The sequence below is a fragment of the Macrobrachium rosenbergii genome, chromosome 26, assembly GCF_040412425.1.
Source record: "Macrobrachium rosenbergii isolate ZJJX-2024 chromosome 26, ASM4041242v1, whole genome shotgun sequence".
Taxonomy (NCBI): domain Eukaryota; kingdom Metazoa; phylum Arthropoda; class Malacostraca; order Decapoda; family Palaemonidae; genus Macrobrachium; species Macrobrachium rosenbergii.
The window spans coordinates 8,779,535-8,802,657 of record NC_089766.1 but is presented as its reverse complement, the minus strand read 5'-3'; the positions used below and the strand labels follow the sequence as shown (position 1 = coordinate 8,802,657).

General features: G+C 36.2%; 1 protein-coding gene across 2 annotated transcripts in view; it reads left to right on the top strand.

Annotated features, from left to right (window-relative positions):
* The window catches only part of LOC136853010 (kinesin heavy chain-like), a 28,921-nt gene extending 8,634 nt beyond the window's left edge, over positions 1–20,287 (top strand). The window contains exons 2-19 of one of the 2 annotated variants that reach the window (XM_067128146.1): positions 944–1,031; positions 1,294–1,521; positions 1,647–1,790; positions 1,996–2,120; positions 3,274–3,527; positions 3,742–3,829; positions 4,297–4,432; positions 4,613–4,773; positions 4,950–5,156; positions 5,604–5,753; positions 5,983–6,249; positions 6,429–6,554; positions 6,782–6,919; positions 7,101–7,256; positions 8,583–8,771; positions 10,011–10,146; positions 16,180–16,305; positions 16,481–20,287. In XM_067128146.1, coding sequence (XP_066984247.1) covers positions 944–1,031; positions 1,294–1,521; positions 1,647–1,790; positions 1,996–2,120; positions 3,274–3,527; positions 3,742–3,829; positions 4,297–4,432; positions 4,613–4,773; positions 4,950–5,156; positions 5,604–5,753; positions 5,983–6,249; positions 6,429–6,554; positions 6,782–6,919; positions 7,101–7,256; positions 8,583–8,771; positions 10,011–10,146; positions 16,180–16,305; positions 16,481–16,494 — 2,733 coding nt within the window. In that variant the 3' untranslated portion in view covers positions 16,495–20,287. Of the gene's footprint in view, positions 1–943; positions 1,032–1,293; positions 1,522–1,646; positions 1,791–1,995; positions 2,121–3,273; positions 3,528–3,741; positions 3,830–4,296; positions 4,454–4,612; positions 4,774–4,949; positions 5,157–5,603; positions 5,754–5,982; positions 6,250–6,428; positions 6,555–6,781; positions 6,920–7,100; positions 7,257–8,582; positions 8,772–10,010; positions 10,147–16,179; positions 16,306–16,480 lie in introns of both variants that reach the window. The other variant, XM_067128145.1, reaches the window with a different exon arrangement.
* The last annotated feature ends 2,836 nt before the right edge of the window (positions 20,288–23,123 follow it).

Below are 23,123 nucleotides of genomic sequence, written 5' to 3'. Positions count from 1 at the left end.
GTATCTTAAATTGGAACTTTTTTTTTTTTGTCAGGTATTTAATTAGGTCAGAGTAGTAAACAGTAAGGTAAAGGTTATTTGTGGTATTTTTTTTTGTGTCTTGCAATATAGCCAAGTTGCCATATCAGCATTGTTGACATTTTATAGTTACAAGATACTTTTGATATGCTGCAAAATATTTAATTTCCACCCAACAAGCCTGTGATATGAATTTGTCACTTTGTCATTTTGGCCATTAGTGAAAAATCCACATGCCAGGAATTGTAGGTCATGACTAAATAATTACATAGCGATGAATTAAGTTATTTTTTAACCTGAAAAACTTGTGTGGTAGGTAAGTCTTAAAATATATGATTGGCAGGTAAGTCTTAAAACAATACATGATTACATTTCTAAGGGCATTCTTTGTAAATGCCGTAAAGTATAGGGCTTAAAGTACAAAGTCCGGTAAGGTTAAATAGTAGTTAGAAGAAATACAGTAATTTTATGATGGGGCATTCAACATACTGTACAAAATTTGCATTTAGTATGACTTAGGGGAATTGACTGAGTAAGGCCTGTAAGATGAAGTGCATTCAAGTACTGGACTCAATCCTAATACAGTATAGTGCAGTAACAGTACCATCACTGTACTATACTACCAGGTAGGTTGTGGTAACGATGCAGTCCAAATTCTTCAGATAACCAGTTTTGTGTCTGTAGAGGCTAAACATTTTCCTGCTGTTCAGGTTATTGTGGAATATAAAATCATTATGCTCCTACTAGTAGGTGGTCTCAAGCTTTTCCAGAAACAACAATACTGTACAGTACAGTAAGAGGTGTAATGCAAATTACAGTAGGTATGATTACAAGTACAGTAATGATCTAGATAATTTAGTTTCTGTATCGGTCGTAGAATTGTGTATTTCACAGTGATAAAATGTTTTGTGTTTGATTTCCACAGGGCAAAGTATATCAGTTCGACAGGATCCTTAAGCCAAATGTTACGCAAGAAATGGTCTATAATACTGCAGCCAAAGATATCGTAATAGGTAAGATCTAGTTGATGTATATTTTTATATAAGCATACTTTATACTTTTTGATTTTGCAGGATTGGTCAAGCACGAAAGCTAATTTTTGTAAAAAAAATTTTTTTTTTTTTTTTCTAAGATAATTTGATGGAAAGGAAGTTCACTTTATTATGAGTTTTGTATAGAATTGTTTTTTTTTTTCCATTTTGGAAATTGGTAGAATTCTTACAATTGCCCTTAAAGCCAGAATTATAAATATTTTCCTCCAAATTTTCCCTCCAGATGTGCTGAACGGGTACAATGGAACCATCTTTGCCTACGGCCAGACGTCGTCTGGTAAAACCCACACAATGGAAGGTGTTATCGGAGACCCTAACCTCCAGGGCATCATTCCACGTATCATACAAGATATTTTCAATCACATTTATAACATGGACGAGAACCTGGAATTCCACATAAAGGTCTCGTATTTTGAAATATACCTCGACAAGATTCGGGATCTCTTAGATGGTGAGTGATTCTCAATTTGTGGCTGTGTATTTTGATATATTCTGCAGTTTTTTTGTTTGTCATTCATCAGGTAATGAGTTGTTAATCCAGGAAGTTCTTAAAGGTAATTTGCTTGTTATTTCCAGTGTCGAAAGTGAATCTTGCTGTACATGAAGACAAAAATAGGGTTCCCTTCGTGAAAGGGGCCACGGAACGTTTCGTGTCATCGCCAGAAGAGGTGTTTGAAGTTATAGAATTGGGCAAAAGTAATCGTCATGTTGCAGTAACAAGTAAGTAGTTTTTTATGCAGTTGGATTAGAATACTGAATTACTCATTTGATTATTTTCTTGAGTATTCCGAAGAGCATTGAATTTAAATGGTGCCATTATTTTACAGTTCACATTTTCAGGGTAACTAATGTTTTTGAATAAATTACCGGCTGAATTTTTTTGATGCATGATTTGTCTTAGTAATGAAGGAAAATCCTTTTCCAGATATGAATGAGCACAGTTCTAGAAGTCACAGTGTCTTCTTGATTCAAGTCAAACAAGAAAATATAGAATCGCAAAAGAAACTCCTGGGAAAACTCTATTTGGTTGATTTGGCCGGTAGTGAGAAGGTAAGCTATACAGGACATTGCTTCGTATCCATTTCAAGTGAGCTGGAACGTTTTGTAATTGCTTCACAGTAAACTCTGTGGAATGCCGCAACCAGTTGTAATGGAATTAAGGGGTGGGATTCAAGTGATTAATCATATTAGAGAATAGGAACTGATCTGAGGAGTCCGTTTATTTAACTTTCTAATATTTTCAAGCACTAACTACTGGTTTCTTCTTCTGTAGTCTTAATCCTGATTTTTTGGAGTCATCTGCCCTACCTGGAACAAGGTGCAATTTTTTTTTTATATATAGATCATTGGCTAGCTTGAACAATTTAAGTGTTCTCATTGTATCAGAATTAGGCTTTGGACAGATTTTGGTGTTGCAGAGGATGTGTTCAATGTTGGGAATGAGGGAGTTCCATAGGGACTGTATTGGAAATAGATACAAGAAAATGCTGTTTTTACAGACAGAGGGGATTGATGTGGGTTAATCTTAAAAGAATTTTAGAAATGGTTACAAGAGAAGATTGAGTTTCTCAGACTAAAGAGGTGGGGATGGGTTCATTTTAAAGACTTTAACAGGAAAACATTAGGCAGGAATACAGCAACATCAAAAGTAATTGAAATGTCACTTGAGTTAAAGGTTGGGAAAATAGCTGAAATAGTATTAATGATCAAAATTGTGAGACAGTCACATTTCAGGTGACCTATGAGGGGTTGTCAGAAGAAATTTAAGGACAGAGAATTGTTGCAAGGAATTTGAAGAAGTCAGCAGCCATTAGGGTCAAAAGGTAGCTGTAAAGAAACTGTAGTATGTGGTGCCCCATTATGGGGAGATTCTTATAAAAGGGGATGTGCACCGCTAGTGCAGGTATTTGTGCAGGTCTAATGTAGATGTAGAGAAAATTCGTAAGTGTTTTCATTATCGCAAATGCTATCTAGCAGAGACAAAGGATCGAGTTCTTTTAAAAACTCTGATTAACTGCAATAGATGATAAAATGATCAACTTCGATAGGTTATTTTTATCAAAGCTGAGCAAAGGTACTGATAATTCTCAGTTATTTTTATTGTTCTGTTAGAGATAACACTTATTGTTATCTGAGATCAAACAAGTAAAGAAAACTTGAGCCAGATTGTTTCATTATTTAATGCTGTTGCGTGTTCTTATAGGTTAGTAAAACCGGAGCTGAGGGAGCAGTTTTAGACGAAGCCAAAAACATCAACAAGTCTCTTTCGGCGCTCGGCAACGTGATATCTGCCTTGGCCGATAGTACGAAAACCCACGTCCCCTACAGAGACTCGAAACTCACAAGAATTTTGCAGGAGTCTCTCGGTGGTAACGCGAGAACCACCATCGTGATCTGCTGTTCCCCAGCATCTTTCAATGAGCCTGAAACCAAGTCTACCCTAGATTTTGGAAAGAGGTAACTGTTTTTATTGACAGAGGGTATTATTATTTTTTTTTTTTTCTGAATTTTCAGAACCAGAATTGTGTTTTGAGTAAATAGAAAATTTTACTACAGGTGATTTTTTTTTTTTTTTTATGGGGTCTGGAAATAAGGGTTGTGCTAAGTGGAGATTTTGACTTATTGATACTTAATGTTGAGCATTTGTATTAAAATATTTGTTAACCTACAGAGCAAAGACTGTGAAGAATGTTGTTACTGTTAATGAAGAACTCACAGCCGAAGAATGGAAACGAAGATATGAAAAGGAGAAAGAGAAGGTGAGTTGTTACGCACTGCAGTAATGTTCATGTATTTGTGGCAAGGAAGTTTTACTCTGTTGCAACATTTTAAAGTTAACCACATGTAGGTGGACTGTTTGAAAGTTATCCAGTGGAGTGTTTGCTGTAGGAAGTGATGATTAAGCATTAATGGGTTAACAGTAGTCTTAATCTTTTAAGCTTCAAATTGTAATTGCTTCATTAATTATAAAAACCGACTTATTGCACAAAGCCAGCATACTTTTATCTTCATGAAGGTTGTGTGTGGTTTTTTTTTTTATAGAAGGGAACTTCAAATCCTTCAAGGAAGTTTCAGGAAAAGAATCAAGCAAGAAGCAAGAATACAAAGGCTAGGTCTTCTATCTATGAGATGGATAACTTTAAGTGTAATTTATTGAATTGCAAATAGAAATGAGGTGGTCAGGTATGGCACAGCTTGATTTATTTGGATAAATTATGTGTTTCAGGTAACTAAGTTGAAAGCACAGTTAGAAAAGATGGACCGGGAACTCAACAGATGGCGTGCTGGTGAATCTGTTAGCACAGACGAACAAGTGGGATTGGCCTTCGATATGGAGGCCTCTGCCACTTCACAGCAATTGAGTATGTTGTGTTTATCTCCAGGTATTTGGTGAAGATCCCAAGTGTATAAAAAGAATGTATATCATAGAAGATTTGTGTTGAAATCAAACTGAATGGATACATTTACCCCTGACCAGACTTTTTATTGATGTTCATTAATGGTTGTTTTTTTTTTTATTTATTTATTTTTTTTTTTTTTAGTTGTTGCACCTGTACCTCCCATGGCTGTTGATGGTGATGCTGCCGAGTGGGCAAGAGAAAGGGAACGTTTGTATCAGAGTCTTGATGAGAAAGATGATGAAATCAACCAGCAGTCACAGTTGGTCGAGAAGTTGAAAGAACAAATGTTAGAACAGGAAGAGGTAGGGGAACGTGTATTATACTTTGACTCTTTCTACCATGATCATTTCTTGGATGTCTGGTGGTATGACGCATTTATGAGTGCAATGTTTTTGTAAAACCGTGTCATGAAACGTCAAGGGAATCCATTGGGCTGTTATTTTAGTAAATGTCACATTTTTTTTATTCTTATTTCCAGCTGATCTCATCCACCAGAAGGGACTATGAGCTGTTGCAAGTAGAAATGAACAGACTAACTAATGAAAATGAGAAGGCCAAAGAGGAAGTCAAGGAGGTGTTGCAGGCCTTGGAGGAGCTTGCTGTCAACTATGACCAGAAGACAGAGGAAGTTGACAGGAAGGAGAAGGAGAATGAGGCACTCACAGAAGAGCTCAACCAGAAGCAGGTAAGAACTTTCCAAATGAATTGGATTCTCCAAAAACTATACCTGTTTGACCTCACTGAACAGTACAGAGTCCTGCAGTGTACTGAATGTACTCCACAGATTTGTGAAACTGCACACACACACACACACACAGTAGGGGTTAATTTCAGCAGTAATTATAAAATGTATTTCTAAATGGGAGTCATATCATGGTATCTGGACTGTTTTTATGATAGGTATGTGAGCTTCATTTTCTGCCGTCGTAGTGTTTTGGAAATTTTTCAAAATCATGAATAGGGAACAGGTATTTGATTCTTGCATGCAGGGATTGTTGGAAATGTTTGGCTCCATTATAGAACTCTCCTAAGATAATTGCATTTATCTTTATTGAAGTGAAGAGTTGCAAACTGACAATGATTGTAAAAATATCTTAATGGGTGTAATATTTTTTCCTTTGCTTTCAAAAAGGCGTCGCTGAACTCCGCAACGTCTGAACTCCAAACAGTCAAGGATTCTCAAGTCCACCAAAAGAAGCGAATCAACGAAATGCTGGTGTCGCTCCTTAAGGACCTCGGGGAAGTGGGAACCATTATTGGCACCTCAAATGATGCCATGAAGGTGGGTAATTGAGCTACAAGTAAATGTGGTTGTTGTTTATATTTAAGGAATAGTTAGTTGTATTGTTACTTTTAATCAGTTTTTGTTTTTTACATTGCCAATCTTATTGTAGTGTTGCTTTAAAAGAATGTTATCTCTCTCTCTCTCTCTCTCTCTCTCTCTCTCTCTCTCTCTCTCTCTCTCTCTCTCTCTCTCTCTCTCTCTCTCATTGATGATCTGGTCTTTACAGAACCTGGGTGACGTAGAAGGTAAAGTTGAAGAAGAGTTTACAGTCGCTAGATTATACATATCAAAGATGCGCTCCGAGGTTAAAAACCTGACCACTCGTTGCTCTACGTTAGAAGCTAAGGAATTAGAAATTAAAGGACAAATGGACGAAGCAGAGAAGGAACTAAATGAACATAAGTTGTTGGTTACGCAACATGAAGCAAAAATGAAGACTCTAGCTCAGTCCATGAAGGACAATGATGCTAAGAAGAGATCTCTGGAAGAACAGGTAGGAAGAATTTCTGTTTGTTTTACAGCATGAAAATCACGTATCTATGGTTTACGTGTCCAGGGAGGGCACTGAACTGAATTCAGATGAAGTAATTTTCTCATAATTTTACAGTAATTTCTCAAGTTGACCTTTGGTTTTATTGTGGTTCTAATACTGAACTTGTGCATTCCTAACAGGTTGATTCCTTGAACGAAGAATTGGCCAGATTGAAAGCCGTTTCAAAGGTGTCAGACCAAGATGGCACGGTTAGGGAAGCTCTAGAAAAACAGATTGCTCAGCACCGAGAACAGCATCAAAAGCAGGTGTGTTGGTTTTATTTGTCTAATGATCTTCTCCACATATGTAGATAGTAGCACTACAGTGCACCTTAGTCCAATTAACATTTCTCTTGTATTTTCCTTGAAGAAATTATTGTGGTTTTTGTACCTTTCTCATTAATGTACAATGTAAAATGAATTTTTAGTTGAAACTTTTTGTAGCATTTTGTTAATTACTGTCTTTTAATACGTGCATGTAATTATGGTTACAGCTGTCTGCATTACGTGATGAGATAACGGAAAAACAGCAGAACATAGATGAGCTTAAAGACGAGAACCAGAAGAGAATGGTCACCGAAGAACAGCTCAAGGCTGAGTACGAGAAGATAAAAGCCGAGGTTGCTGAGAAGGTAATTACAGTATTTATAGTCATTTTCGTTACTGAGGACGGAATCATTTCATATGTTAACTCTGACGTTGTAATGGCGTTGAATATACAGTACAAATATTGTAGTGTAATTTCCAATTTCCATTTATCATTTATCAGTGAAACTGTCATAAGAGATATCTTATCTTTGTCTTTCTCTTCAGACTCAGAAACTGAGTGAATTGACCTTGCTCCATGATAGGAAGGAGCAGGCCCAGCAAGATCTCAAGGGTCTTGAGGAGACTGTAGCCAAGGAATTGCAAACTCTTCATAATCTCAGGAAGCTGTTTGTACAAGATCTTCAGTCCAGGGTTAAAAAGGTAATCAGCAGAGTAGAACCTGTTATTACAAAATGTCATGTTGCAGTTAAGGGTGAATTGATATGCTGTTTTCTATATGCAATCTGTTACAAATGAAACTTCAAATTTGCGGCGCTTATTCTTAAGTTTCCTAGATACGTTATATGCAATCTGTTACAAATGAAACTTCAAATTTGCGGCGCTTATTCTTAAGTTTCCTAGATACGTTAGTATTTATGAAATCCGCCAGCAGTTGCCAGCATTCCAGAGAGGTACTTTAGTTTTAAAAAATTTGAGTTCATAAAGATTATCCTGTTTAAACAAGAAACCATTGGGCATAGTCTTTCCTATGAATCATATTCCCCATTGGGGGTTGGTGCCATCAGTGCTCTGTAGACATTGCTTAAGGTTCTTTGCAGTTTCCCCTCTAACCCTTAGCTGCAATCCCTTTCATTCCTCTTACCGTACCTCTTCATATTTTCTTTCTTCCATCTTACTTTCCACCCTCTCAGAACAATTAATTTATAGTGCAACTTTGAGGTTTTCCTCTGTTATGCCCTTCAAACCTTTTTACTGTCAGTTTCCAATTCAGCGCTGATGACCTCATAGGTTCCAGTGCTTGGGCTTTTGCCTAAATTCTATATTCATATGTTTTGACTTTTTGGTGTAGTTAATTTGCATAATGTTTCATTGTGGTATAGTTGTTGCAGAGGCAACTAAATGAATGGCAGTGTTCTTGCGCATTACCTTTCTTCTCTTATACATTAGGTAGCCTTGAGGCAACTAAATGAATGGCAGTGTTCTTGCGCATTACCTTTCTTCTCTTATACATTAGGTAGCCTTTAAGTCAGAGATGTTTATTCCAGTCTAGTACCGTTTGTCCCATTGCAGTAGATTTTTCTTTTGTAACAGGGTCATACTGTCAGATTTTTAACTTGCAGTCCTTGTTTTATATTATTTAATAAGCTCGCACATAAGCATGTAATATGCATGTTTATTGTTATTTTAGATCCAAAGATCTAGGATATAGTAACAGGCATATCAGAATTCTGATTGTGGTAAACCTCATTAATATAATCAGTTTAGAATATGCAAACAATACGTTGTGCATAGTTAATGATAGGCCATAGGCACTGGGGTCATTTTATCTCCAAATCACAAAACCATGACTTGTCATTCTTCTCGCACTCTGTATAGTATAATGTATAAGTTCACCACCATGAATACCTTAGCAAAAGTAACTTTAGCTTTTCCCACAAAGTTGTAGCTTTCAGACTCAGATATAGTGTACGTTGACTCAGATATATATTTTATGCTGGAAGCTCACATCACATTATTTCCCACCAGTCTGCATCAGGCGAGGAAACCGATGAGTCTGGAGGATCCTTGGCTCAAAAGCAGAAGATTCAGTTCCTTGAAAATAACTTGGATCAGCTCACCAAGGTTCACAAGCAACTGGTTCGTGATAATGCCGATCTGCGGTGTGAGCTTCCCAAGTTGGAGAAAAGGTTGAGAGCCACTATGGAACGTGTTAAGGCAAGTCAAAAGTGTTGAACTTGGTCTTTGTTGTATTGGTGTATATTTCATTGTGCTACCCAAGCCTTTACAACTGTGGAGGTTATGGCAGAGAACTGTTTCAAGCATTACAGTACAATGCCATAGGTATTAAAAGTTTGTACATAAGGTTGGTAGGTCTATACATTTAATTTATTGATACATGTGTGTATAATTTTAGTAATTTTTGTTTTAATTTTTGGAAACAAACTGGAGTTTTAACTTGAGGAGGTTAATTAAGAATGTTTATATGCTTTGATAGTTATAAATAGTGCGAGTGTTCCTTTGGTGTATTCCCCTCTTGGGTGATTAAATTCATGCTCTAAAAGTAAAACTTATATGACCACAGGGATATAGGAGAACCCTGGGATGGATTCCAGCACAGATTTTGATCAGTGATGTAAACCTTACATTGGGTCTCGATGACAAATCTTTGATGCAAGTGTTGTTTCTTAGATGTCCTTACTCAGAACTTTGCATTGGATTAGGAGTCCTTTGTTTTCGGGAAAGGTGGCCAGTTTAAATTATTTACAGTCTGTGATATGTACCTCAGCAGATACTCATTACTGACTTTAAAGTACTGTAGTCCTATGGCTGATTGGTTAAGGAATTTTAATGAAAAAGGATAATGAAATTGTGCATCAACAGTTTTCCTTGCTGTGGAACATTAGTCATTGTTACAGGTTACCAGTAAATACATTGCAGTTTTGAAGTACACAGTTAATATCCATAAAGCCACCTTTAGTCAAATTATGAGACATGTTGGTGGTTCTTTAGTAATTTAATTTTAGGTCTTTCATTAAAATAAAGGATTGATCTGGATTGTATTAATGTATATCGATGTACCCTGGTCTACAGAATGTTAGGAAATGGCAAGTAAAGAGATGATTACAGGTTGCATCACAGTGTTAGTTATACTTGCCTATTATGTACAGGTATATTTTTAGAAATTTCAATATTTTTAATGTACAGATCAATGTTTTAAAAATGATCCTCACAATCTGGTCTAAGTTTTGGAACTTTTCTCACTTAATCTTCTCGGATTAAAGTTTGTTGCTGAAACTAGATTTTTGGGACAATTTGGACAGTGTAGGAAGTGTGTATGGCTCTTTGAAGACATTGAAGCAGAAAAGAAAATGTAACTTTTATGGTTGCTGCAAAACTATTAAGTGTACCACAACTTGCAAATACTCCCAGTTACAGGTAACATTTTTCTTCCAGGCTCTAGAAACAGCGTTGAAAGAAGCCAAGGAAGGAGCAATGAAGGATCGTAAAAGGTATCAGCAAGAGGTTGATAGAATTAAGGAAGCTGTACGGCAGAAGAATCTGGCACGCAGAGGCAATGCAGCTCAGATAGGTAAGCAGTTGAAACTGGTGGACTTTTTCTGTCTTTGCTAATTCTTTCTCCTTGGCCGCAACCCATTCTATAACTGTAACTGAATTTTTGTGTTGCAGCCATGCTTTGTTTTTTCATTTCTATTTGGGGCTTAGTTTGGGGCTTCATGTTGCAAGGTTTCATATTGTGGGTTTTTAATGACTTGAATACACAAAGTAGGTGCAGATTTTCTTTATTTTCAAGATTTTAAATGTGATGTGAGAATTTAATACCTTTTCTTATGTTAAATGTTACCTGATTTTATGCTTTTTTTATTATTTTAAAAATTTGTTCTGTTCCTTTCTGTCTTGATGTGAGAAGAGAAGTCTTCTAAACATTCCTTTTGGGGGTTTTCCTAGCAGTATGATGTCTCTCTCTCCAGTGTTACTGTACTTTTTTAAATTTCGTGGCCTTATTATTGATTAAGTGGTATTTTTCAGCCTTTTTTGCTCTGGTGTGTGATCGTCTTGTTCCAGAGCTCATGACTCTGCTGTAAATGAGGGCTATGTATTCTTTTCAGCCTTTTATTTAGTATAAAAAAGAATGAGTCCATTGTAACAGATTTTGAAGCAGAAGAAAAACAGTCTCTTGAAGGCAAATTTGGGCAGACTTGAGAAAATTTTTTCCTGTCTTGAAGAAGGAAGGAGCTGATAAGCCAGGAAAACGACCGAGTATTTGGAAGAACGCTACTGGACATTCTACGTTGTATGTTTGATAATTAAATGTGCTTGAGCACATCTGAACCACCTTAAATCTCTTGTTACAGTTGAATATTACATAGGTAGATTGATGTAGGTTGTATAGATAAGATGCTTTTCTCATGTTTACTTATATGATAGTAAACATTTTCAAAAATGCATTGCATATTTAATCATGTCTGTAGCCTCCAGGCATGAATAAATCTTCAACACCATTGAAGGTGCTAAATACATTTGATAGCGGAAAGCTGTCAGTATTTGTATTGTTGGAGTTTTCTGAGACATTCTCTCTGCAAATAGGATAGGAAGATATAGTGTTGGAATATATCCTGTGAACAGGATAACCCGTAGCTCTTCAGGAAAAATAACAAGCACTGTATTAACTCTGGAATTTGCAATATCTTGTGGATTTAAATTTTGAGGACTTAGAAAAGTGTTTTGGTAGTTTGATAAGAGATGGAAGTGTGTTAGGGATACTGATCATTACAATCAGGGAAAGCTCTGTGACTGAGAACTTTCATTGGTCAGAGTTTTCTCTAGTCTAGACTTGGTTTTGAAATGTTAGGAGATCTTTTGTAGTTAAGGTTAGGGAAAGTTAGCAGGTTAGTGTTCTTGAGGCCCTTTTTCTTTGTTGTCCAGTTAAGGTTAGAGAATGTATGAGGTTGTGATAATATGATGAGGATGTTTACTTGGTAGTCTCTGCAGTCCAAGTAATGTTTTAATAGTTATATGATCAAGGGATACCACACTTTGTACTTGGAGGAATTTTAATTATAACAGATGTCTCTTGTCAGGTTAAGGTGAGGATATTTTTGATTAGGAAAAATGACTCGTGACTTAATTTTGACAAGTTTGTATCCTGAGTGTAATTAGGGTTAGGAAATATAAGGAAGAGTGACAGTTATGATTAGGAAAATAACTTCTCAGGTGTTAAAGCAAGTTTCTCTGTAGGCCAAATAAGGGTAGAAAATGTGTTTGTAATATTTTGATATGTATGTTAAGATAGTCTTTTTAGAAACAAAAAATTAGTTATGTATCCTAATAAAGTAGGAAGTGGCGAGTGGATATTATAATAGTGATTATCAATTAAAATAATTGTGCTCTGAGGACTTTTGATTGGGTATTCTTTGTTGTATGTTTGATAACTAAATGTTCTTCAGCATATCTGATCCAGCTTTTATCTGTTTTTACAAATGACTATAATGTAGACTAATTGATGTAGGCTGTAGGTTTAATTCTTTGAGGACTAACGTAGAAAAGTTTCTTGGTAGCCTGGGAAGAGCTGGAAGCGTAGTGACTGACTGAGGACTTTTACTTGTAAAAGTTTGTCTCTAGTCTAGTCTTGGTTTTGAGATGTTTGGGATCTATTATAGTTATAACGGTAAGGGAAAACAATCAGAGGTGAATTAGCTCAGTGACTGACTGAGGACTTTTACTTGTAAAAGCTTGTCTCTATCTAGTCTTGGTTTTGAGATGTTTGTTGATCTTTAATAGTTATGTTAAGGGAAAGCAATCAGAGGTGAATTAGCTTAGTGACTGACAGAGGACTTTTACTTGTAAAAGTTTGTCTAATGTAGTCATGGTTTTGATGTTTGGAGATCTTTTATAGTTATGGTAAGGGAAAGCAATCAGAGTTGAATTAGCTTAGTGACTGACTGAGGACTGGAATTAGCTTGGTGACTGACTGAGGACTTTTACTTGTAAAAGTTTGTCTCTAGTGTAGTCATGGTTGTGAGATGTTTGGAGATCTTTTATAGTTATGGTAAGGGAAAGTAATCAGAGTTGAATTAGCTCAGTGACTGACTGAGGACTTTTACTTGTAAAAGTTTGTCTGTAGTCTAGTCATGGTTTTGAGATGTTTGGAGATCTTTTATAGTTATGGTAAGGGAAAGCAATCAAGGTGAATTAGCTCAGTGACTGACTGAGGACTTTTACTTGTAAAAGTATGTCTCAAGAGTAGTCATGTTTTTTGAGGTAGTTTTGGTGATTTTTAAGTTAAGGTAAGGGAAAGTTAGCAGGCTAGTATTCAGAGGACTGGTAAGTTTTCTTTGTAGTGCTGTTGGGAAATCTGTTAGTGAGATTATGGTAATATGATAGGGTAATAAGCTAGGTTCTCTTGAGAACTATTACTTATTAGTCTCTGCAGCCCGATTAAAGGTTGGAATTTTGATAGTAATGTTTGAATATTAATGATCCAGGAAATTACCACAGTTGGTACTTCAACGACACGTGACTTAATTCTGACAAGCTTGTGTCTTAAGTGTAATGAAGATTAGGAAATATAAGGGGTTTTTTTAGTTATGATTAGGTAAAATAACTTCTTAGGGGTTTCCAGTAAATATTTCTCTATGGTTCAAATAAGGGTAGAAAATAATCACGTAGTCTTTTTAGAAACTAAAAAGTAGGTAAGTATTCGAATAATGTAGAAAGTATGAAATGGATCTTATGATAGTGATTATCAGTGAAAATAATTGTGCTCTGAGGGCTTTTGATTTCAAGAGGCATTTTGAAATGTGATAAAAATCAGAAGTGCATTAGGAGTGCATTGAGAATTATTTCCAGTAAAAGTAACATTTGTGCTCTCAGGACTTGTAAAGTTTGTCTTGGTAGTCTGATTAAGGTAGGCAGTTTTTTCTGGTGAGTGGTGTCAGTTGTATGGTCATTGCAGGAAAATTGTCATTTAAAGGTTTTGGTGTTATTTTGTCTTGAATGCGTCGTGCAAGGTGCTAATGAATATACATAACATACTGTTGAATCTCATATCAATGTAGATTGGTTCACAGGGTGTAGTGACTTAATAATTCTAGTATTTAGTCCAGATCTGGTTTAATCAACATTCTTATGTTAAGAAAATATTACTGAAATAAGTTAAGTAAGGAATTTTTAGTGATAAACATTTGGATTTAGAGACTGAAGTAGATTTGTAATTGTTTCTGCATTACAATAAATAATCACCTTTAGCTTCAGCAGAAACAAATCTTGATTATTTGTGAAAAGACGATTTTTCCAGGTTTTGTCATATCTGCTGTTTAGGTTTAAGGAATGTTATTCTACAAAATGTCATTTGAATTAGATTGTTGACAATGCTTCATTCCAGACTAGAGTTTTTGCAGCATTTCACATTGATTTCTGCAACTTTTCAAATTTTGTTTCCTGTGTGCTTTTTAATTTTACTTTTTGATGCTATTTTTAAGCTATTTTGATTGAATATTTCTTCTTTTGTCTGTGTTGTATTTTCCTTCCCCTTGTGAAATGTATGAAAGCTTCCATCCTCCGTACGCTTGCAATGCTTAAAAATATTTAGCTGATTTAAATTATGAAACCATATGCCCAAGGAAGGAAATGGAAGTTCCTTATTTGGTATGACAATTAACAAAGGAGTTCAGTGACTTAATTGTTCATGACACTTTTGTGGAGCATATGAAGATGATGACTACCTATGGTCAGAGAAACAAAAAAGCTGCCCATATATAAATTTTAATGTTTCCATCCACTTAAGCCTTGCATGACAGTGACAGGCTCCTAGATATGCAGTAGTATTATTCTCAAAGAATAAGTGACCTTAGTCCTTCACTTCATTACACTGTCTTTTGTCACATTACTTTGTCTCCAGTTTATGTTTGAAGATAATTTACACTGTTTAACTTGGGAATGCATTTCAGATTTACATACTGTTTAACTTGGGAATGCATTTCAGACTTAGTCATTGTTATGCTGAAATTTAATTTTTTTATATGAAAAGCTTTATTTGGAAGATTTGATAGAATTAAATTAGAGATTAAAAAACAATGTCAACATAATCCTTAAGGAGGAATACAAGGAAAGAGCAAAAACAATGTCAACATAAACCTTAAGGAGGAATACAAGGAAAGAGCAAGAATGCAAAAATATCACATTTATTTAAGCAATTAACAACCAACAAAAGTTACACAATAGAAGTAAAGCTGTCAAACACATTGTATACACATGCAGACCTGTACTTTAGGTAAAGTTGTGGGTTGTCTTTTTATGGATGTCCATCCTACCCCATCACATGCAGCCACAAAGACTTTGACATAAAATGTACTGTAAAATAGTTATATATCTGGATGAAAGCTTTTCATTCATTCAAGGAAAATGCCTTTCTAGAGGCATTGTTGCACTGATGATTTATGCCTCAAGTACATATATGTCCTTAACTATGTTTCTTGGGTTCTCATTGTAACCCCCTGCCACTTCCTAGCATTGGATACCTAACTGTTCTAATAGGATTTACTAAGGGCATCTCTTTGCTGATTTTCATCATCACTTGACAATGCTGAAGTCACCGTTGTATGTTTCCTTCTTTTGTGGTGCCCTCTGTCTGTCTCCTTTCTTCATATGCCCTTCACTTACCTTCCTGCTTCCCTCTATTGCTCTTTATTAACAGATTACTCCTTTTTGTTTACCAACTTTCTGTTGGTTTCAGTGACTTTTGAGGTCCTAGCTTTTATGTGTGTCTTTGTATACTCCTAGAAGAATATTCTGGCTTGTAATTAAGAAGTCCTCTTTCTGACCAAGACTTTTGTGATTATCATTCAGATACTTTTTTCATAATTTTAAATGCTCCATTGTTGTATTCTAGTAGTAATTTTCAGTGAAATATTTTAAACCCTCAATTGTAACATGACAGAGGGTACCTTTTTATAACCTTAGCCACCCTTCTCTCATTCTTTTTCTGTATGAGAACTTTTTGTTCAGAACTCCATTGAGGTTGAGAATCTCTTGCAAACATGTAGATGACATTGGCCACTTGATTACCACCTACATGTAGGGTGTGGAAAGTAATTCTTTTTTTATCCAAGGGGCTAATTTTAACATACATCTACCCTGCCTTACAGCATGTGCTGCTTATAATTACTGTATTGTGCATTTCTGCTCCTTTGGCTTCATTACTGTAACTGTGCCATTTAGAATGACAGTGGTACTGGAATATAACAAACACATGATTGTAGTACAGGGTATATTTCACACCTGGTAAGTGCAGTGAATGTTGCCTTCCCATAATTTTACATGTTTAACATTTTTTACATGTTCACCAATTCAGGTAAAGAGACTTGATGTGGAAAGTGGACTTGGTTGTTGAAAGTGTTTAGGATTTTTAATAAAACAAAATTTATTTTACATTTTATATATGTGCACATCGATGATTATCTTACCTTTATTTCAGCCCTATGAGAGTCAAGGGTTTTGGCCTTTTGACCTGTCGGTCTGGCCAAATTTCCAGATAACAGCAACTTACCTTTATTATTTATGAGTTCCCTGAGCTGATGTGTTTTTTTTTTCTTCTCTCCTTCAGCTAAGCCAATCCGTGCTGGCCATGCTCCCCAGCCAAACCATACAACTGCTCCAGTTATTCGAGGGGGCATGCAACCCTATCAACCTCCTGCCATGCAAAAGAGAGTACTAAGTGGGGCAAGAATGGGTATGTATAATGAATACTTGTTCAAGATGTCAGTAGTGATAATCTTCATATCTAAACAGGCTGTCCTGAATTAGGTGATGTTGAACTTACAATGTGCAACAAGTTTATGATTTTTTTGAGGTTGTCAGATTTATTCGGGAACATTACTCTCATTCTTTTGTTTTTTTTGTTTCAGATAACTCCAGCTAAATTTCTAATGGATCGTCAGGTTCCTTGTATTGAAACCACCTCCGTTTATAGCTACAGCCCAGTTCTTTTTGAGCAGTTCCAACATAAGTTATAATTATTGTATGGCTGCTTTCTTTCAATCTATTTATTATCAGTTGGTGTTAATTTGAGCATCTTTTAAAGTATCGGGTAGAAGTGATTCTTTATGATGATCATGTTTGAATTTATGTTATCCAGTCTTAAGTTTGATTGTATTGATCACAAGTTCTGCCATTAATTTATTCACTTTTAAATTGCTTTTATTAGTAAAACTTTGTTAAAACACCAGAGAAAGTACAAAAGTTTAGAATTTGAGGAGTTACATAGGTCAGAATTGTCTAGGGCGAATGTTCTTTAACTGAAGATGCAGCGTAATTCACTACAGAGTTGAGGAGAAGCACAAAACATGAAGGAGAAAGTGAATTTTTGCCAAGTGAGATTGTCATGTGAGTCCGGGATTAAAGGGCATGAAATTTGCCATTTTCCTCCTTTACATTTTAGTGGTCAGGTCAGAAATTGCGCGTCCTCGATGAAATATGGTTTGTGTGATTTTGCTGTAAATAATCTCTTGCATTTAATCCCGGCTGCTGAGGGGTGAAGGCAATAAGGTTTTGAAGCTTGTCATTTTGTTACCAAGGTAATAGGCTGTGACTAGCTTGCAGTTGCTGGTAATGCAGACTGGATAACAGAGTCTGGGTAGTGTTTGGGTAGCAGTGCCTGCTTGCATCTGAATGGGAGAGAATGATTGTATGTTGTACGATGGTTGTGCAACACCTTCTTGGGAACAGCAGTAACAAAAAGGACTCTTTGCGATTGGCAACACATCTGTTTTAACTGAAGCTTTAATGATTGATCAGAGGGACACACACACACACACACACACACATGACTGTTGAACTTTAAGAATATTCCACTCTATGTGCAATGTGTCTTTTCATTTTCCCCCTTCCTTCTTTACCGTTAAATGTATTATAGTGACAGTTTCCTGCATTTGTATTATACTGTAAAGTCTTATTTGGAAGTGAATGCAGTGTGTTTTGAGGGATTTATTTTTCGAAAAATATATTATATGAGGGTACTCTCAATTGGTTTAGTTAGTATAGAGTAGTTTTATTTTTTGGCAACCTAAGTTTCTTTATTGCACTCCTGTCACATCACAATTGCAGTCTCTGGTTCTTTTCTTGATAAGCATTGGATGTCAGGTTTTTAAGGAGATCGATGAAGTTAACTGCTTGTTATGGTTATTACGCTGTTGCTTTTCAACCAGTTGATTGTACCCCTTGTTCTAGTCATTGTGAAATGTTGGGTGAGGTGTCAGTCAAAATCAGCATCAGTAAGTCTGACTTAAATTTTTTTTAATGAAAATTTTACATCCCCTGTGTATACTCAAATGATTATAAGAGGGATTTGATTATGCTTGACAGTGGATAAGTTTAATATTTTTTTTTATTGTTTATTCCTGAGGAGAGAACATTTCATGATGACCTTGAAGTTAGTATTTTGCAATAGAGAGCGAGAAGTCTTGAGCTTATGCCAGGAACGTGATCTTTTATTACTTCTTACTTTTTACTTAATGAAATCCTTTATGTGTAGTCTCTTATATTGGGAAAGATTATTGTTATTATAGGGAACTGGGTGCAGCCAGTTGATTCAGATAATGTTCTTCTGATAGATGTACTGTATGATAACGAAAATGAAATGAGCCAGATCTGACAGTGCTTGAGATGCTGTTCCTCTGTATGTTTCAATTGCACTCGTTAGTGTATGTAGGAGGATGATTTCCTGTGCTTTATGTCTCTTTTACAGGGCCAGGGAGAAATATGCCAGCGGTCATGCTGGTTTGTAATGATAAAAATAGTCATTATGTATGGAATTTATTAATTTGAGCCTTTTCATAATAGTGGAGTGATTTGTTCATCTGTTCCACGTAACCACTAATGATTGGTCAGTAACAAGGGATAGAAGCCATTCTTCACTTCACTCAATTTGAGGTGTCTTGGTTTTACTGTGGAAATAATTTATGTGGAGGTTTAGCGACTTCTCTTTTTTTTTTTTTTTTAATATCCTGAAAATTAATACTTAGACCTATAGTCAGCCTGAACTTTTATCGTCTTAATTTAATCCATTCCTGGTGGAGATTTTTTTTTATGTACCGTCTTAATTTGGATTAAGTTATTTATTTATACTTGTACTCCTTATAGTATGAGAGCAGCTACCACACAGTCCATCCCACCATCACCACTACTTGTTGTTGTTAGCCGTGCCAGCCACCCCCTTCCAACATTCTTTTGATCCGCTCAGTTGTGTCTCAGACATGCAGAGAATTCTCATTAGTCCCCCTTTTGTACCAGCCGTAGTTCACTTTGATGAGCCCATTCATAAATGCTGGAGTGCATTCCATATGGAATATATGCTAGCCTAGTCCTGTTTTGACCCTTTGGAAGATATTCTTTTATAACAGTGAATCAAAGCGTCATTATAATCTTATGAAATGTATAATTCTTGTACCACTTCAGAACAGCTATGCCTTTCCGTAGACATATAATAGATATTCTTTTGTAACTTACGGTATCTATGCAGTATACTATTCATATCAGGAATCGACATGGTTATCATTGAATGCAACAATATAATACCAAGTTACGGCTTGATTGCAGAAGTCTAGTTGAAATAGGAACCAACTATTGGTACGTTCAATATATGGCTTGCATTCCAGTAAGGTTTTTTCCCTAAAAAGAGCCTTTTTTTTGTGTTCTCTCCTACCACCGAAAATGCCCTGAAATTGGATACACTAGCATGGAAAAAAGGTGCTTCTGAAGTCTTGAAAAGGTGCTTTTTGTAGTGCTCGTCCATTGTGCTCCTATTTAAAAGTGACCTGAAATTTCACTGTATATAACATTGGGTGGAAATCCCTCTTGAGTTTTCCTTGATTAAAACTCAAAATGTGTGAATATGTCAACAGCCTTCATGTTCAGCTAATGTATGTAGCCAAAAACTAAAATCTGTTGCCTTAAGGTCCCCCTGAATCACATGGTAAATAAATGGCTATGTACACACGTGCTACAAAAGGTGCCTCTTCGTTACCTTCAGCGGTATCCCTATGCACTTCGTGTTGAGAGCATATTTGTTTGTGCTCAGCTGAATTCTTCACGAAGAAGAATTGAGGTCAGAGCCTCTTGCGTATCGTGATTGTTGCTAGTGGATTGGAAGTTGCTCATGCTAGTAGTATAACATAATTTTCGGAGCTTACAGTCATGTATCTAAAAACAGCGTATAACTACATGCTTAAGGCTTTGTCCAATGCCAAACATACTTAATGTTGCTACACTACGTATATTGGCTGGAAATAACAGAGAAGTGTGGTTATTTAACACAAAGTATAGTTATAACTTTTTATCCCCAAACAGACGTCCACATCGTGTTAAGCAACCATATGGTATTTGTATTTGGTAATTGAATACCTTTTAATTGGTGAGAGATTCATTTGCAAATGACTGGGTAATAGCTATTGCAAGGGGTGTGCCGCTTTTTAGCCAATTTTGAAATTCAGTATATCATGTAAAATCACCTTGATTGTCAGTTTTTCATTTATATCCATGCATTTTGGTCATCAATAGTCGATGCTCGAGAGTTAGTCCTTGTCAGCGGCCAGCGGTGAAAAACAAAACACTACCATTCAAACTGATTATCGGTTAATTACAGTGCACTAAAGTTGCTGCCTCTGCTTTACATGCTTGTACTATGAAGAAGATACCATAGTAAATTCACCAAATTACTCGACTTGTTTCCATTACCCTTACGAAGCGGAAGATGAACGGCTATAGTCTGTGTTAGTTAAAGTTCTGGGTCTGGCCTCCAATATATGAACCCAATCCATGACTGAGAGGGTAGATGTGTCAGTAATCAAACTGAAATCTTCACACGGCAGATGAGAAACAGAGGTCAAAATGTCTAGGGTAAAGATTGGCAGAAAAATTAATGCCTTTAATTGAAGGATGAAAAAATGAGAAAGGTAAGATAAAGTAAGAAATAACCAGATGGAAAGAATGTGACATGACTGGTATCCCACAACATAAATGCTGGTGGTCACTGACAAATCATCACTGAAGAGTTTGTCAGATTACATTGGAAATCAATAGTGGCACAAGTGAAGTTTCTGTAATACAGCAGTAATGTAGAAAGGGAGTTGACTTTACTGAATTCTGTCTAGCAGTTAAGACTGCTGGAACTTGCCAAGATAAGGGATAATGTGGTGCAAGGTTAAGAAAAGTGAAGATATTTCAAGCCATTTGGAGACAACTCTTGTCAAACCTCATGGATGGGTTTTGAGGCTGTGAAAAACGTTTTCAAAGGTCTACAGAAAGCTTTTATACCGAGACAGAGACAGTTATGGAGAGAAGGCTGGAACATTACTGCATTGATAATGTAATAACTTGTGGGCAATGCTACCTAAAAAAAAAAAAAAAAAAGAAATCACGAGGTGGAAACCACAATTGACAGAACTGGAGACGAAGGTTGGTGTCTTTTCAAGAACTGCAGAACTGATAATGCAAAATGAGTTGCTTTTGGCGGCAGAATCAGAGAAAGTTTTGGGAATGGTTATCATAGTGTAATGACCCTATTTAGTCCAATTATGTAGAGGAGGGGTTATGTGAAAGATCAAGTTTAAAGTATAAAAGAAAAGAAACTGAACAACACAATTGAAAGAGCACAAAGTGATAGCGGAAGAATGTCAACAAACAATAAGTTACCTGGGAACCCGAGGGTTGCTGCAAAGGCTTACTAGAAGCTGTACCCCACGATGAGATTTGGTGCAGCTGAAGTGAATGGCTCTCTTGGCTCCAGTGTATGATCATCAGCTCAAATTGCAATGCATTCATCCATCCAGTGTACAGGTTTAAAAATGTTTTGCATGTGGAACTGAAAAGACGAATGGAAATCAATTTATGCAATATCAAGAATGTGACCTGAACTTAACAGACATCTCCGGATATCTGCCCTTTCTGGTAAGTAAAAAAAGAAACCCAACAAGTAACAAAGACTGGCAAATAACTTACACTAAGTTTAAAATATTGAGAGAAGGGGTAGGCCCACATTAAATGCATACAGAACTATCTTCAAATGTGATGCATAAAGAGAAAAGCATTGAACATGTGCGCATGCATTTGCTCACCGTCCACCCTCACAGCCCCAGCCAGGAAAGTATCGGTCAACATCAAGGCATTCCCACCGTCCTAGGCACATACAGAAACGCCTTGATCACCTGCGAGCGTGTTTGTTCACTGTCCGCTACCACTAGCGTGCGGAATGGAATATCCACTGTCTGATAACTCTGTCTAGTCCACTAAGTACCTAAATAACTGTGACAAGTACAGCATACGTACTGTGTGTTTTGTAATTCCTGCCCATTCTCATGAAGAGCTAACAGGGAGGACATCAAAAATTTCCATTATTGTAGCTTGGTGACGTACCAGACTTGAAGATGAAGTGAATAGGTACCTATAAGTGAAAACAGATTAATGGACTTCTTGTTAAGATATCATGATATGTGTGTGTGTGTACAAGACCTATATTACTAAATGTGTTTTTTTATGAAAATGATTTGCGTGTGTACAAGACCTGTATAACTGAATGCAGCTGAGTCAAAGGTATAAGAATATAGAGGTTCAGCTAAACTGCGTTTAAGAAATACAGGGAATGAAATAATGAGCAGTAATGCAAATTAACATGTTGTCCATGAGGCTAATGAATAACTGGGAAACACCAGGTTGAAATATTTTGCCAGTTTGATTAGATGGGGGTGAAAGAAATGAAGTCAAATAAGAAGTACATACAATAAAGACCAGTGGAAATGTGCAGATGAATATTAGTACTAAAAACTGAATTCCAAGCAGAAAGTACAATAGACTTCAACACATTTCATATCAGGTAGACCCTTGAAAGGAAAACCTGAAAACATTAAAAATAACAGTGCATAAACTAGAAATATTTCCAAAGTATCAAGGTGTGTGGACTAATTCAGAAAACGGGTCATCTTAAAGGCTTTGTGTTGAAGTAACGCAAGACTTTCAGAGATAAAATGCTCGTTACAGTAACATGAATGCAAGAAGTAATCTGGTTTGGAAAAATACTTTTTCATGAACAAAGCTGCTCAGAACATTCTGTTAAAGAGGTCTCAGGAACTCAAAACAGTCAAACAGGCTTACCCCTTTCTTACCAGTCAGTCTGAGAATGTGATGCTCTATTCTTATCACTACAGTACTGTATTATTTTAACATGACTTTGAAAGGTAGCTCTGTTATCAATATTAACACTTTTGTTGCAGTACCGGACTTGCTTTGGATATCCATAACTCTCTCAGTCAACACGCTATGAAGTGACGCATTCACGAGATCGAGGTGAGTGACGCAGTATTTGTGCGAACGGCGTGATGTGCGACTGTTTACATCTTTGTAGGTGTGTGGAGTGGCTGATGTTATAGTTTTTTTTTTGCGGTGGTCGAATATAGGACGGTAGGACAAAGCCACATTTTAAACATTATTTATACTAAAATATATGAAGTAAAAGAAAAATTGGCGGTTGCATCAATGCGACAAATAGATTTTGCCTTT